The following is a 14,847-nucleotide window of genomic DNA, read 5'->3' as shown; positions in this document are numbered from 1 at the left end:
TTAAATAATCAGCAACAATAATCTATTATGATTGTTTAAACATATTGTTTCCGTTGAGAAGTAGGTAGACAATCTCCGGTGCTTTTCCGTGCAAAGAAAGAGGAAAGTTTTGAAGATTATTTGAGTCAGTATTAACAATAGTTTTTTTTTTGTTTCAGGACAGCCAGCATTAGACTTTAACAAGCACAAACTAATTCAGCCTATAGTCCATCATGGAAGAACAAAAAGAGAGATATCTTCAACGAGAGACACGGTAAGGGATATAAATATTTACTCAAATTGAAGTCTTCTAAACTGTAACGATATGGCTAGAGCTGGTAAAAAAGCATGAAAGGAAAAATGGACCCTAGTTATTTGGGAATCAATTTACAGATAAATGGAGGCTTTCCAACAAGTTTTATTTCACACAGAGATTCAAACGAAAAGTACTATAATCTGTGTTAGCGATGCTAGTCCTGTACTTCATAAGTTTCGCTATTTCAACGGCCTATAAAGTAATCAATCTTTGCAAATGAACCAGCGGTGTCAAAGCAAGCGAGGCCATCCTCATCTTAACTCTTTGCTTCATACTGTGAGAAATCACACTCTTGTCGGAAGACACGCCTGCAATCAAGTCTGTTCAATGTGACTCCTTGTACATGTCAATATTATCTTAAAGGTCTAATAGTCGCGGTGCTTTATGAATGATCAGTAACTGGAGCGTAGACCGCTACTTCTAGTTTTCATAAATGTTGTAAATTATAGTTTTATGTACGTTTCTATTTTATACTCAATCATTTCCCGTTGGTACGTGTTTATAATTAGGCTATTAGAGGACGTTACATGAAACCAAAACGTACATTATAACTTTGGATTTTACGTGGGTTTTCCTTTGGAGTTAAATTTTAATTATCCTTAAAGTAATTGTTAGCATTTAGACTGTTTCAATTTAAAATCCAAGTTTAGGTAATATTAACTAGAATTCCTGTAGTGTTGATTTTAAATCTTTCTGCATGCTTTGAGCGAAGCGTATCAAGTTCGTGAATATAACGAACTATTTGCGGTTTATGCATTGTAAATATTGTTCTCAACTTCTGATCAACAAGAGTCATGGCTCCAACGGAAAATGACTGTAAAGGACAATGCTATTCTTTGTATGGAAGTTGGGCTCAAGAGTTGCCCACAGTAACTGCATAGTGTATTATGTTCCATAGGCTTATAATAGGTCCCAGACCGAAATATTTCGAAATCTATCCCGGGAGTCCTGAGAAAAACTGGTTTGACTCTTATTCAATATTACGAAAAACATCCTTACGAACTCTTAACTATTCCACTTTTATTACCTTAATTGAAATGCATTATAATATTAATCGACAAATACGAGGTATTGAACGAGAATTTTTTTTACCGACTTCAAAAAATGGAGGAGTTTCTCACTCAGTTCGTTTGTATTCTTTTTACGTAAGTACGTGCATATTAACTCCGTCGTTTACCAACCGATTTAAACAATCATTTTATTGTTTGAAAGGATTTACTTTCCAAATAGTTCCTTTGTTATTCGGTCCAGGGTCTGGTGATAGAAACCTTAAAACAATAGGGAACTCTCGGAAATTGTAAGCACATATCGACCTTGGACTGATAATAGATAGTAACTTCCACTGGAGGCCGCACATCGATCATGTATGCAATAAGCTCAGGTCTATATTAGCAAAACTATCGATACTTAAGTATAAACTACCATATAAAATACTTAGAACATTGTACTTGGCATTGGCTGATTCCGTAATTGATTACGGCCTAAGTAGCTACGGACGAACATACAAGACTTATATTGAAGACATTTACAAGTTACAGTTACGCATTTTAAAAACGATAGTACCCAAAAAAATAAAACAGCAATTCCAAGATGATGACTCGGGTTTATTTAAGCACTGTCAAATTGTTAATGTATTTGATAAGGTACGTTTACGCGTTATAAGTGAAAATTGTCACAATATTCTCAATATCCGTAAATACGAAAGGCTAAAGTCGTTGCGTTGTTTAACATATTTACCTACATTTATCATACCTAAATCTAATAATATCTATGGAACAAGGACGTGGGAATGTATGCTACCATCATATTTAAATGACCTGCCCATTGAACTCTGCAGTAAAATAAATCCTAAAAACTGTCAAAAGATACTAAAGAAGTACTTTCTAGATTGCAGTGCGATCTAGAAAGTAACTCCTTATGTATATATAATGTATACCTATGTATAAATGTGTCACCGAGTTGCCGTGGCTGACATACCACTGTTAAACCCGCGATGGTTTGTGTCGGTATGTTTACTGTTATGTAACCAAATTGTAAATCTGATATTTTGAATAATAAATAATAAAAAAAAAAAAAAAAAAAAAAAAACTTGTCATTCGGGTATATGTCTCCGACACCACAAAACTGTGGAGGTTAAGACCTGACCTGCCGATGGAGACGACAGTGAGACGAGGGAACTCCTCAACGGTAACTATTTACTACCTCGTGTTCGAGCTTATTTAATTCGTCCTGATAAGATTTTTCCATTGCCATTACGGATATTAATTGCATGACGCTACACGAACTTAGGACTGATTGTAGTAGATAGAGACTGAAAAGCAAGAGAAACAACAATTACCTTTAAACGTCTATTTCTGTTATTTTATCCTGTTAACAGTGAAACCACTAACTATCTGAATGTTATTTCAAGAAAAGAAGGTTGTTAGGTTTGTGGCTGCTTAAAATGGCTAGCTAACAATGGCTGGCTAACATGAGAACCGGTTTTTCTCTTGACCTCTGGGACCGATTTCAAAAATATTTGGAGTCCGTCTTAAGAGTGAAGTAAAGAACCTATTCTAACCATTCCCACTACTGGGCAAATGGCTTGGGCTTTATAAAGTGACTGTTCAAGTTTAACATTATAACCGGTTTTTTTCGGGACCTCTGGGACCGATTTCCAAAATATTTGGATTTCGTGTTAACAGTGCAGTAAAGAACCTATTTCGACCACTTTCACTACTGGGCAAATGGCTCAGGCTTTGTTAAGTGACTATCTATGGAGAACATTTGAACCGGTTCTTCTCGGGACCTCTGGGACCGATTTCAAAAATATTTGGATTCCGTGTTAAGAGTGAAGTAAGGAACCTATTTTAACTATTTCCACTACTGGGCAAACGGCTTGGGCTTTGTAAAGTGACTGTTCAAGTTGAACATTAGAACCGGTTTTTCTCGGGACCTCTTGGACCGATTTCCAAAATATTTAGATTTCGTGTTAACAGTGCAGTAAAAAACCTATTTCGACCACTTTTACTACTGGGCAAATGGCTCAGGCTTTGTTAAGTGACTATCTATGGAGAACATTTGAACCGGTTTTTCTCGGGACCTCTGGGACCGATTTCAAAAATATTTGGATTTCATGTTCAGAGTGCACTATGGAACCAGTTGGAACTACTCCCACTGCTGGGCAAACTTTGAGCCCAGACCCTGGCATTGTCCTTTGATTTTAATGATTGTTTGATTGTTGTGGTTATTATGAAATTGATTTGGAACCGTACCATTGTAACCTTCAGCAATTTGGCTACTTGGAGGTTGATAGGTCGAGGAACAAAGCTAAGTCGAGTTGTGCACCTGGATTCTGGACAGCCAGATCAATTCTCAGGTGACCTGAGAGTAACGACCATATTACCTGAGTTGACCTGTAATAAATGAGACCTATAATAAGTTCCATAATGTATGTCAGCTAAAGCCGTGTGAAGGTTTACCTCCCTCATGAATAGCGTGTTAAACGCCATAAAAAAAGTATTACAATATAATTCAACTACGGAATTCCATTTAGAAGGCAAGCCACCGACCTCTGTCAGCTATAAGTGACCGGCGGCAAAATTGTAGTTTTCTAACGGTAATTTAAAATTACATGATTGTCGATCATTATTGTGGTGACTTGTGCGTCAGAGTCTATTCTGTTTGTCTGTTTGTGGTTACTTCTTGGGCGTTGGGAAATGTTCTCCAAATTGCCAAGGAAATGAAATGCAAAACTACATTTGCCGATTGCTGAACTTGGCAAAGATTCTTAAATAGTTTTTTTCTGTTTTCATTTTCTCTCAAGTGGCGTCGAGGCATGTTGCTAGTTCAGCAGTAGACTTGTGCGTAAGAATCTAATATCTAGTAATTTATTTGACCTTACCCAAAAAGAGGACAAAGCCTTAACCCGTAACGGTGAGAACTGACTGAATGAAAATATTTTCTTATGTTATTTGGCCACATTTAAACCGAGATAGGTATCTTGGTCGTGCATAGTTTAGGGTTAATAGGATTTGTACTTCTGAAATACGACATAATTTAGTGTCAAGCTGTTCATTTCCTTCATTCTTAGTGTCAAGCTGTTCATTTCCTTCATTCTTAGTGTCTTCCTCTCCACCAAATTAATAATTACAACATTATCTATTACAGAGCGGTGCACATCATTCAGAGGTGACAGTAACAGTCCCTATAGATGGCCAGGAGTACATCCTGGACCTCAGACTGAACCACGACTTAGTGACGGACAACCATGTACTTAGGTACCAGAAGAATGGCAAGACTGTCACTTACAAACCTACGAAAGAGGTAAGATGTACATACATACGTATATACCTAGATATATAAAATAAAATATCTATACTATTATTATAAAGAGTAATACTTTTGTTGTTTGTTAATGGATAAATTCAAAAACTACTGGACCGATTTAAAAAATTCTTTCACCATTAGACAGTTGCATTATCTGCGAGTAACATAGACTATATTTTATCTCGGTACGGGCAGTAGTTCCCACGGGACGCGGGTGAAACGGAAAACGAGGTGTTAACGGGTACTTATATAAAAGCACATTTTTTTGGAAATGATTATTGTGTAAATTCTTGCGAAAGATAAAGAGTGAATGGTGAGGCTTCTTGATTATTTAGGGTGAATCATTAACCATGAATTCCGATAGAACCATTCAAGTGTAAATCGGCGATGTCAATTTGTGACCATCGAAGCTTTGTTAATTATGATTTCGACAGTCCCTTAATCTTTGACTTCCTCTTTAAAACGGTTATTAACATTGCAATCAAGTTTAATGGCTCTTCCATTATTAATGAAGAAAGGCGTATTATCTAATAGTGCCCCTACTTCGATATCCCAAGTTGTTGTATCGAGAAGAAGCTTGGATATATTGGGAGATGGCAATCTTACCTAAACGCGTGTTGTCATAACTTATAACTTTATCCACACCACTAAAAATCTCTTAATTTTCTTAAAAAGTCCGACATGTCAGGACTGATATATTTGGGCTTTTATGGCATATCATTCACCAACATCCAAGCTGCGGGCTGCATTTTTCTTCCCTGAGACGTAAAAAAACTTATTACTATTCCAAAATTGTTTCAGGATATAGACTTATGTCAGTACTCAGGCACGGTGAGGGGCAAGCCAGGCTCTTGGGTAGCAGTGTCTACGTGCCATGGCATACGGGGGATCGTGTTCGATGGAGAACGGATGAAATATATCGAACCGGCTGAAGGTATGCTTGAAAAGAATATTTTTTTTAAATTTATAAACGTGCGATTCAGCGATGTTGTTGAAAATATTATGTTCTGTCCGACTACGGTATACATTTTGTATTAATTTAATTAATTCTCATTTTCCTAAATCATTTACACGAGAAATATGTACCTATATGACGCATGGGAAAAGTTCTTTTATTCAAGATTCTTATTAGAAGTCTTCCTGGCCTTTCCTGTATTGTCATACAGGATTTATATTTCCATTAAATTAAATTATGATGTTTATTATAACTTTTCTCTTTTTCCAGGACCAGAAATCCAATCGAACCACTACATATACGACCATGGAGATCTGAACAATGAATATCACTGTGGTTATGCAGGCGGAGTGACACACAATGCTAGCTATGACCCGGAACTCTTTCATAAGTACCACAGAGAAAAGGATGTGCAAAAGAGTAGGATTACCAGGGTAAGTGAGGATTGTAGATATGGATAAAAGTCTAAATTATAAAATAGCTGAACACTAACATCTGCCTTGGGTAACTACTTTAGGCTACCTTTTGTCCGGGTATGCGGAGTAGTTTCCACGGAATACGGGTGCGAGAAAGCTAGCAGTCTCGGTTACACTTTTAAATAGTTCCCCGGTTGAATCACCGCTATCAAGTGCAGGTCCAATTGGATGCATTAAGGAGTTAATTAGTAATGTCGTAAGGTGTTGTCTGTTAATTACTGGTAATTAAGTCCTGTAGGATGAATCTTCAAAGAATTGATTGTTATTTTAACAGAGCCCCTTTTGTCATAATTTCATTGCATGTAATTTCTCTATACGAGGGTCATCCCATGTATGACCATGTCTTCAATTCAATTTCCTTTGGTCGGTAAAATGATTATAAGGTTTCCCAAATCTGTCGTTTGCACGTTTAAACCAATATTTTAGGTACCCCTTTAATTACAAAATCATCATCAAATTGCCATCCACTGCTGAACGTGGTCTACCTAGAATCTTCTCGAAATGATTACACCCAGCGCAATATTTTACATGGACTATATTTATTGCCAAAACGTACTATATCTTTCATAAGCTTATTCACATCTCTATACTAATATTATAAAGCTGAAGAGTTTGTTTGTTTGTTTGAACGCGCTAATCTCAAGAATTACTGGTCCGATTTGAAAATTTCTTTCAGTGTTAGATAGCCCATTTATCGAGGAAGGCTATAGGCTACTTTTTATCCCGGTACGGGAAGTAGTTCCCACGGGATGCGGGTGAAACCGCTGGCAGAAGCTAGTGCATACATAATTAAATAACAAGTTAAACATTGATATTTTTCACATTTTCAGTACAAAAGAAACGCAGACGACACACAAGTCCGCGGGCCTTACAATGCGAACAAATTGTCTCGGTATGTCGAGCTAGTGCTGGTTGCAGACAACCGGGAGTATAAAGCTAATGGCGAGAACATACAGACTGTGTATCGACAGATGAAGGATGTCGCTAATATTATTAATTCGGTAAGTTCTGAGACTAGTTTATTTTTATTTACGAATTATTATGTTATATATATGTCGTGGTGGCCTAGTGGGTAAAGGGCCAACCTCAAGTATGAGGGCGCAGGTTCGATCCCAGGTCAGGCAAGTACCAATGCAACTTTTCTAAGTTTGTATGTACTTTCTAAGTATATCTTAGACACCAATGACTGTGTTTCGGATGGCATGTTAAACTGTAGGTCCCGGCTGTCATTGAACATCCTTGGCAGTCGTTACGGGTAGTCGGAAGCCAGTAAGTCTGACACCAGTCTAACCAAGGGGTATCGGGTTGCCCGGGTAACTGGGTTGAGGAGGTCAGATAGGCAGTCGCTTCTTGTAAAGCACTGGTACTCAGCTGAATCCGGTTAGACTGGAAGCCGACCCCAACATAGTTGGGAAAAAGGCTCGGAGGATGATGAATTATTATGTTATAACCTTACCTTTTAATTTAAAGTAAGTTATTTTGTTTAAAATTAATGTGCTAATATACTAAAAAGATGCTCCTTTAAATCTAGTTTTTCAGTGAGATTGGCAGAAACGCATCCTAATATGCTTTCTAAGTTGTTGTTATTAGTTTATTATTTATTTTCAAACTTTTTGGGCATGTTTGTTTATTGACATATTGAGCTTTTGCATAAGATTCGTAAGACCGTAGTGTTGGGAGGAAGATTTCAGCGAAAACTTAGTAGATATCAATCGTCATGCCATTTATTGCCACGGTATACAATACATAAACCGATAAAAAATTTATCATATACTTTCTTCCAGGTATACTCCCCACTAAACATATTCATAGCCCTAGTAGGCGTGGTGGTGTGGTCGGAAAATGACGAGATCGTTCTAGAAGAAAACGGAGACAGAACGCTCAATAACTTCTTAGGGTATCGGAAGTCGGTACTCGTTAAGGATATACCTAATGACAATGCTCAGTTGTTAACGTGAGTTGTGTTTTTTTATGTTGGTATCTTGATATGTTAAGAGACTTATTTTGTTTTACCGCCTTTTGTATTTACCATGTCTTCGCGAATAAAGATTTTCATTTTCATTTGGCACTTATATATTTTTTTTATATTCTTGGATTTTTTATATTATTTCTATGGCCTTAAATACTAAAATTGTAAATAATCCTGTTACTTTCTTAAAATTAGACCTATCGTCAAAAATGTTTCCAATTTTTTACATTGGTGAAATTGAATTAAAAAGTAAGATTATGCAAAGTTCCCTTTAAAAATAAGTAAAATTGTTTTCCACATTCAAACCAGAACTGTTTCTTAATCTTATATTTCATGATTTCAGACGGCAAAAATTCACCGATGGAGTTGTAGGCAAAGCTTTAAAAGGTCCGATATGTACTTACGAATTCTCTGGGGGTGTTTCCACCAACCATTCCGAGGTTATAGGCCTAGTGGCCACTACTATTGCTCATGAAATGGGACATAACTTCGGCATGGAACACGACACTGATGATTTGTGTCAATGTCCTGATGCTAAGTGTATTATGAGTCCTTCCAGTACTTCGGTTACGCCAATACACTGGTCGTCTTGTAGTTTGAATTCGTTGGCCTTGGCTTTTGAGAGGGGCATGGATTATTGTCTAAGGTAAGAAGTTTTGTTTGGTTTAGTTTCGTGTTGTGAAGAAGTCTTAAGCTTGAAAGTGGATGGATATAAAAAAAGAAACGATGAATGAATTATGTGGAAGCAGTGAACTTGAGGGGTGATGAAAGACAGAAAAGTATGGAAAAAGAAGACGTGTTGCTATGATCCTGTTGGCGGATGATGAATGGCTTCTAAATTACTTTGGGAGTTTCTAATTATTCTAGAGCCACTCAAAATCGGATTAGAAAACTTAATTTCGTTTATCATCTTCCAGGAACAAACCGAAGCGCCTATTCGAGTCCCCAACATGCGGCAATGGTTTCGTTGAACCCGGTGAACAATGTGACTGTGGGACCCTGGCAGATCCCACGGCGTACAGTCCGTGCCACGCGTGCTGCGAGCCTAGCACGTGCATGCTGCGCTCCAACGCCACCTGCGGCGCCGGCATGTGCTGCGACCTGCAGGTGAGTCGTACAGTAGACTGCACATCAGTGGTAACTGTCGTGCACCTTAACTCAATAGTAATAAGTACGATTTTCCTATAAAACTGTTACCACTGACCTGAAGTTGACTGTACTACTAGTGTCGCGTCACTAACATGCGCTACCCGCGGCATACAGTCCGTGCTACTTTAACGCGGCATCATGCATATGCATAAACAAGTTAGTTGCTATGCAACCGAACCTATACTCCGCACGTCTTTCGCCCCTCCAAGGCGTGTCTTCAGGAGATGTTGACTCCTGAGACGCATGAGAGTAGGACTACATCCTGCATCCATCCATGCCTCATTTTATCGTCTTGCGGTATTAACACTAAATATCTTCCATAAAATTAAGTTAGTTACAGCCTTTTTATAGTCCCACTGCTGGGCACAGGCCTCCTCTCACACGGAGAAGGATTGAGCGTTAATACCTATAATTTAATGACATGGTTTTCAGCAAAGTTACAGCTGATTCCGTAATTTATCTTGTCACTTTGTTCCAGACGTGTCGACCCAAAGCGGCGGGCACAGTATGCAGGTCGGCGGACCGAGAGTGTGATCTACCCGAATATTGTACGGGACACTCGGAATATTGTCCCGATGATGTATTCAAGATGGACACTACCAACTGCGGGAAGGATGGAGAGGTATGACTTTTATTTTTATTGTAGTTGGCAGGAGTTTCTGTTTTGTGTTTTTTTGGTGAATAGCTCTTGTAAGAAGATTAATATGTATTTTTTGGTTTTCTTATTCTCTCCTGTCGATGACATGTCATATAGTGATTCCACTTTGATTTTTGGTTTTGAGAGAATAATAATGTCAATATAATCTCTTCGCGTAATATTGTTGCCATGTAATCGTAACTATTTATGTATATGTGATGCTCAAAAAATACCCTAAAATAACTTTAATTACCAATTTATTTTAAATGCTTAATGGTGATAATTTTTACTATAGGTACTTTTGAAGGCAGATTTTTCATAGTTTTTTAGTACTTCTTAGGCATTTAAATTATTAACAAAAACAATACAATAACCTTTAATATAGAAAACTTAGACATCCTAATTACTATATGTTCAAGTTTCATAATTATTTATATTAATTTTTATATCTTCTTATTAACAGAAGGCCTACTGCGTCCGTGGATCCTGTCGCTCTCACACTGACCAGTGTCGGCTTCTGTGGGGTACGACCGGCGAGAGCTCGCACGAAAAGTGTTATTACAGCACCAATGTTAAAGGGAACAAGTTAGTGCCGTGTTTATTTAGTTCATTATTTACATAAAAAGGTAAAAATATCACATTTATTTCTTCAGTTATTTAGTAAGGTCTGTTAGGTGGCCTACGAGGTCGATATTATTTTAATTCGTTCAAAGAAAAAAAATGTTGAAATTGGTGTACCGTACCTAAAAAAGTATAACTGCGTGTGGTTGAAAAAAAGCCATAAAAAATATAAAAGTGATGTTGTAACGTCAAAGTGATAACTGTTTTTCAAGATTTTTATAAAGTAATTATCTGTTATAGTTAACAACATTTTTTATATCTGCAGAATTTTCACCAAATAACGGCAGAAAAAACGGTCTCAGTCTTAGGCCACGCGAAGATAGTAGGATCCTTTCACAAGATGTACAAACTAAATTGTCCAAATACCAAACTTTCCAGAGCTCACCCAAGCATTTTGTTTCCCCCCAGGAGCGGCAACTGCGGCTACGATCGTCTGAACGTGGCGTACAAACAGTGCAATGTACGCGACGCGTTGTGCGGCACGTTACAGTGTCGGCACCTCAACGAACGCCTCGAGTTCGGCATGGAGTCCGTCGCCACGCTCGCTGCCGTCTTCATCAATAACAATGGTATAATATTAATCAAAATATTGAAGTTAATTGTAAGCTAAAACACACAAACGTTAAATATATGTCAATATAGACATAAAAAAACATAGTTACGATATGGTAGTCTATCTATGCTGCAGTCAAACTCACCACACGAAATGATTTTGTGAATTATTTACATGGTATCATGTGTCTGTTTAGAATACATATAGCCTAGTTTAGTTTCCAGTTTGCATGAATCGCCGTTTCAAATTGTCCAAATCACCGCGGCTCATAAATGTTTAGTTTTTTTCTGTAAGGGGAACTGAAACGATCCTTTCGAGGCCCTCGGCTCTGAAAACCGTGCGTTCACCATAATAACCCACAATTTTTTATATGCTTGTAATTTTTTTTTTATATTTATCTAATAGTTTTTATATCTATAAAGTATTTTTAGTCTCTCATTCCAAACTTTTATGCCCGTTTTCACCAACGAATACCTAAATTTAGGGAGCATTTACGGAACACTTAATAAGAATTTCATTTTCACCAAAGCCTAGGTGTCAATTATAACCTTAAAATTTCACTTAAACCTGGGAGCCCGATTGATGCCTGCTTAAACAACTCCTATCATTATCATGACAGAATACAAACATATTTTGAACCGTTTCTGGCGATGGATAGTGAAATGAAACGTAAACTTTTAGAAAGTTTAGAAGCTGTGGAGGTTGTGGATATGTAAAATAATATTCATTAGAAGACCACGTACCCATCTTACGTGAAAGAGCAGATGACTGAGAAATAAGTACGATGATCATGACTTTTTTATAAGATTATAGGTTATCACTTGCTATGAATGCACTTGCTAGGTCGTGATGTCGCTGAATTATTCAAAAATAGGAAGTCCTGCATGTCCATAAATACACAGACCATAACAGATGCAAATCTGATAATCACTGATGTAGTTTCGCGGTGGCCGGGAGAACTATAGGCCTATTCAGACCTAAGCGGTATTCGCTACCGTTTACGGCAGGGAAAACCCTGTGGGTATGCGGTAATATGACTGTTCAGACCTAAGCGGTATTCGCTACCACCTGCGACAGAGAAAACCCAGTGGGTATGCGATAATATTACTGTTGATGTTCGGGATGTATGCCGCTGCTGCCGCGCGGTATGTACTTCTACCCACAGCGGCAGTAAATATCGCTCAGGTCGCTCTAGCCGCGGTATAGTTATCGGCACGAATATTGAGCCCTGACCTTCACCTGCGCAGAAGCCAGTGCGCAAAGCGATCCCCATTCTTTCGCCGAGAGCTCAATATCCGTGCCGGTAACTATACTTGATACTAAATACCTGAACGAAACCCGCGCGGTATCTACCTCTACCCACAGCGGCAGCGAATATCGCTCAGGTTTGAATAGGCCTTAAATACCAAAACTGCAGTAGATACCAATGATTCGAAAATGGTGAATATGGAGGAGCCTATCTCCTAGGTGATAGGGGATACCCTCTGGAGGTAAGAAGTAGGCTAACATTGAACATAATAAATTATGTAAATTAAAACAAAGATAGTAAACAAATATTTTAATATTATAGTCCTCATATGATGTACCAAACATTATCATCATCCTCCTGCACCAATTCAATTTGGGGTGGGCTGGGCGCAGCATGTTTTTACACGTCTTTCCAATTTCTCGCACCACCTGCAACTAAATAAATATAATAAATCTATAATTTTAACCCCATACTTAAATCCATCAACTCATGGAGAACAAAAATACAATGAAGCCGACAGTAAAACAAGGAACACAGTTGAACGGCAATATCTTAATACACTATATTATTATACACAGATTTATTCACATTTACCTGTAAACGGTTCCTATCGCATTAAAACTATTTTTTGTGACTGGATCCAAGCTTTGTTTTCGGCTTCGTTCGTGGTCCCATCCGTTTTTTGTTTAATATTGTGTCTCTATGAGACGTCAGCAATTTCACTAGCTTGTCTTTTTCTTCTGTAAGAAAGGTTTATCCTCGTTTTCTCTTCTCTGCCAAAATAAACTTATCTATTCAACAATAATAAACCCAAAATTAACCTCACTCTATGTACACATACACATCAGTCAATTTGACAAACGCGCGAATGACATAGGTAAAAATTCACCTATAGAAAACCTCTTTACTGTTTTATTGCAAAAAACATAGCGTAATGTAGTTTAAGTTAAATTAAAATAACATCACAAGAAAAAAAACTCACAGGCTTTAGTAATATATACTCGATAGACGTTTGTTTCTTAATAAGTACAGAAAAATCATTTTATCGATAAAATATCGACTTTGCATTATCGTTTGTAGAACTAGTAATCTGTCACTTAAGGGATCCATGTATAAGTGTGGTGAAAATGAATTTAGGTAGGTGTCAAATTGGGAGGGGTCCTTATTAAAAGTAGCATTTAGATAGGGAAACGGTAAGAGGTTGTTGGTGAAAACGGGCATTACTTCCCCAAGTAAGCAATTATTTTCATTTAAGTGTAATGCACGGTGGAGTGATGACTTGCGCAAGACGGCTGGCAGGAGCTGGATGCGAGAAGCCGAAAATCGATCTCAGTGGCGTGCACTTGGAGAGGCCTATGTCCAGCAGTGGACTGCGATAGGCTGATGATGATGATGATGAAGTGTAATGCAACCTTTTTTATTTATTTTCAGGCACAATAATACCATGTCGGACAGCCATCATAGATTTGGGTCTCAGTGATGTGGATCCTGGTTTAGTTCCCGACGGAGCCAAGTGTGGCGAAGATATGGTGTGTATTTATTTAAATATGGCTTTAATGCCTTCATATTATGTATGAAACATGTTTCTGCTTTCAGGGTTAAAAGTTAAATGTTGCAATATTTTTTAAGGGGAATTTGTGTTAGGTCTAACTAATATCATAGATACCTTAATAGTTACTTCGTCCAATATCTTAAATGTTAAAGTTTGTAAGCTTATTTTCATCTCAGAATAAAATATAGGCTACATTTTATCCATATACAGGAAGTAGTTCCCTTGGGATGCGGGTAATACCAAAAGCGGTTTCTGTATTGTATTGTTTTTTTTACAGATGTGCTTGAAGCAACGTTGTATCCCAGTGCAGGCTGAAAGAGACAGGATAGCCAAGATGGAGTCGTCTGTCTGTCCCTCCAACTGCTCAGGACATGGCGTCTGTAATTCTGCCGGTAAGATACAATTTCATATTAAGTTTCACAATTCATTCACAACGTAGTTTTGCGCAATGTTTGCGCAAGAGTTGCGCAAAATGCGCAGCTTCGTGTTGACGCTTTAACATAAACATTGATTATGAATAATATATTTGAGGTTATATATTAATAATATTTTTGAGGTTCTCATAGAAAGTTGAGCTGAAAAATTTGACTAGACAACTGCACGCCATGCTTTTATATAAACCAAGACAGATTTCACACAGTATCGGTTAGCGACAATTAAGCTATTTATAGCTTGTGCAATGGATGTTACCGCTACTTACTTTTTACTAAATTATATAACACCCAGACCACACACACACAAATATTTATCCGGTATATGCCCGACTATCCAGCATAATGACCATTGCACCAACTGGGGCCGTCTAATCAATATTTTACAATCATACTTCTGTTTATAAACACGCGTATTGTCAATTATTCTCATATATTTTCATTTTCCTATTCACACCATAATCACACCATTATCTAAGTATAATAGATAAAGGTAAAACATGCGTATTATTATTGTTATTGTATATATATTTAGGCCACTGTCACTGCGAGGCGGGATTCGCGCCGCCACTGTGCGCGTTGCCGGGTCCGGGTGGATCATTTGATTCGGGTCCAGCTACTGATCCTACTAGTAAGTTATCAGTATTTTTTT

General features: G+C 37.7%; 1 protein-coding gene across 1 annotated transcript in view; it reads left to right on the top strand.

Annotated features, from left to right (window-relative positions):
• Nucleotides 1–14,847, top strand: part of LOC124641766 — a 69,446-nt gene that overhangs the window by 48,465 nt on the left and 6,134 nt on the right. Inside the window, exons 2-15 of the mRNA XM_047179961.1 lie at nt 159–253; nt 4,445–4,600; nt 5,405–5,537; nt 5,829–5,992; nt 6,865–7,035; nt 7,819–7,988; nt 8,347–8,649; nt 8,921–9,110; nt 9,631–9,774; nt 10,253–10,374; nt 10,819–10,979; nt 13,644–13,741; nt 14,042–14,156; nt 14,731–14,826. Coding sequence (XP_047035917.1) covers nt 159–253; nt 4,445–4,600; nt 5,405–5,537; nt 5,829–5,992; nt 6,865–7,035; nt 7,819–7,988; nt 8,347–8,649; nt 8,921–9,110; nt 9,631–9,774; nt 10,253–10,374; nt 10,819–10,979; nt 13,644–13,741; nt 14,042–14,156; nt 14,731–14,826 — 2,118 coding nt within the window. The remainder of the gene's footprint in view (nt 1–158; nt 254–4,444; nt 4,601–5,404; nt 5,538–5,828; nt 5,993–6,864; nt 7,036–7,818; nt 7,989–8,346; nt 8,650–8,920; nt 9,111–9,630; nt 9,775–10,252; nt 10,375–10,818; nt 10,980–13,643; nt 13,742–14,041; nt 14,157–14,730; nt 14,827–14,847) is intronic.

This window comes from Helicoverpa zea, chromosome 23 (genome assembly GCF_022581195.2).
Source record: "Helicoverpa zea isolate HzStark_Cry1AcR chromosome 23, ilHelZeax1.1, whole genome shotgun sequence".
In the NCBI taxonomy this organism is placed as follows: Eukaryota; Metazoa; Arthropoda; class Insecta; order Lepidoptera; family Noctuidae; genus Helicoverpa; species Helicoverpa zea.
This window is presented reverse-complemented; position numbering and strand designations above follow the sequence as displayed.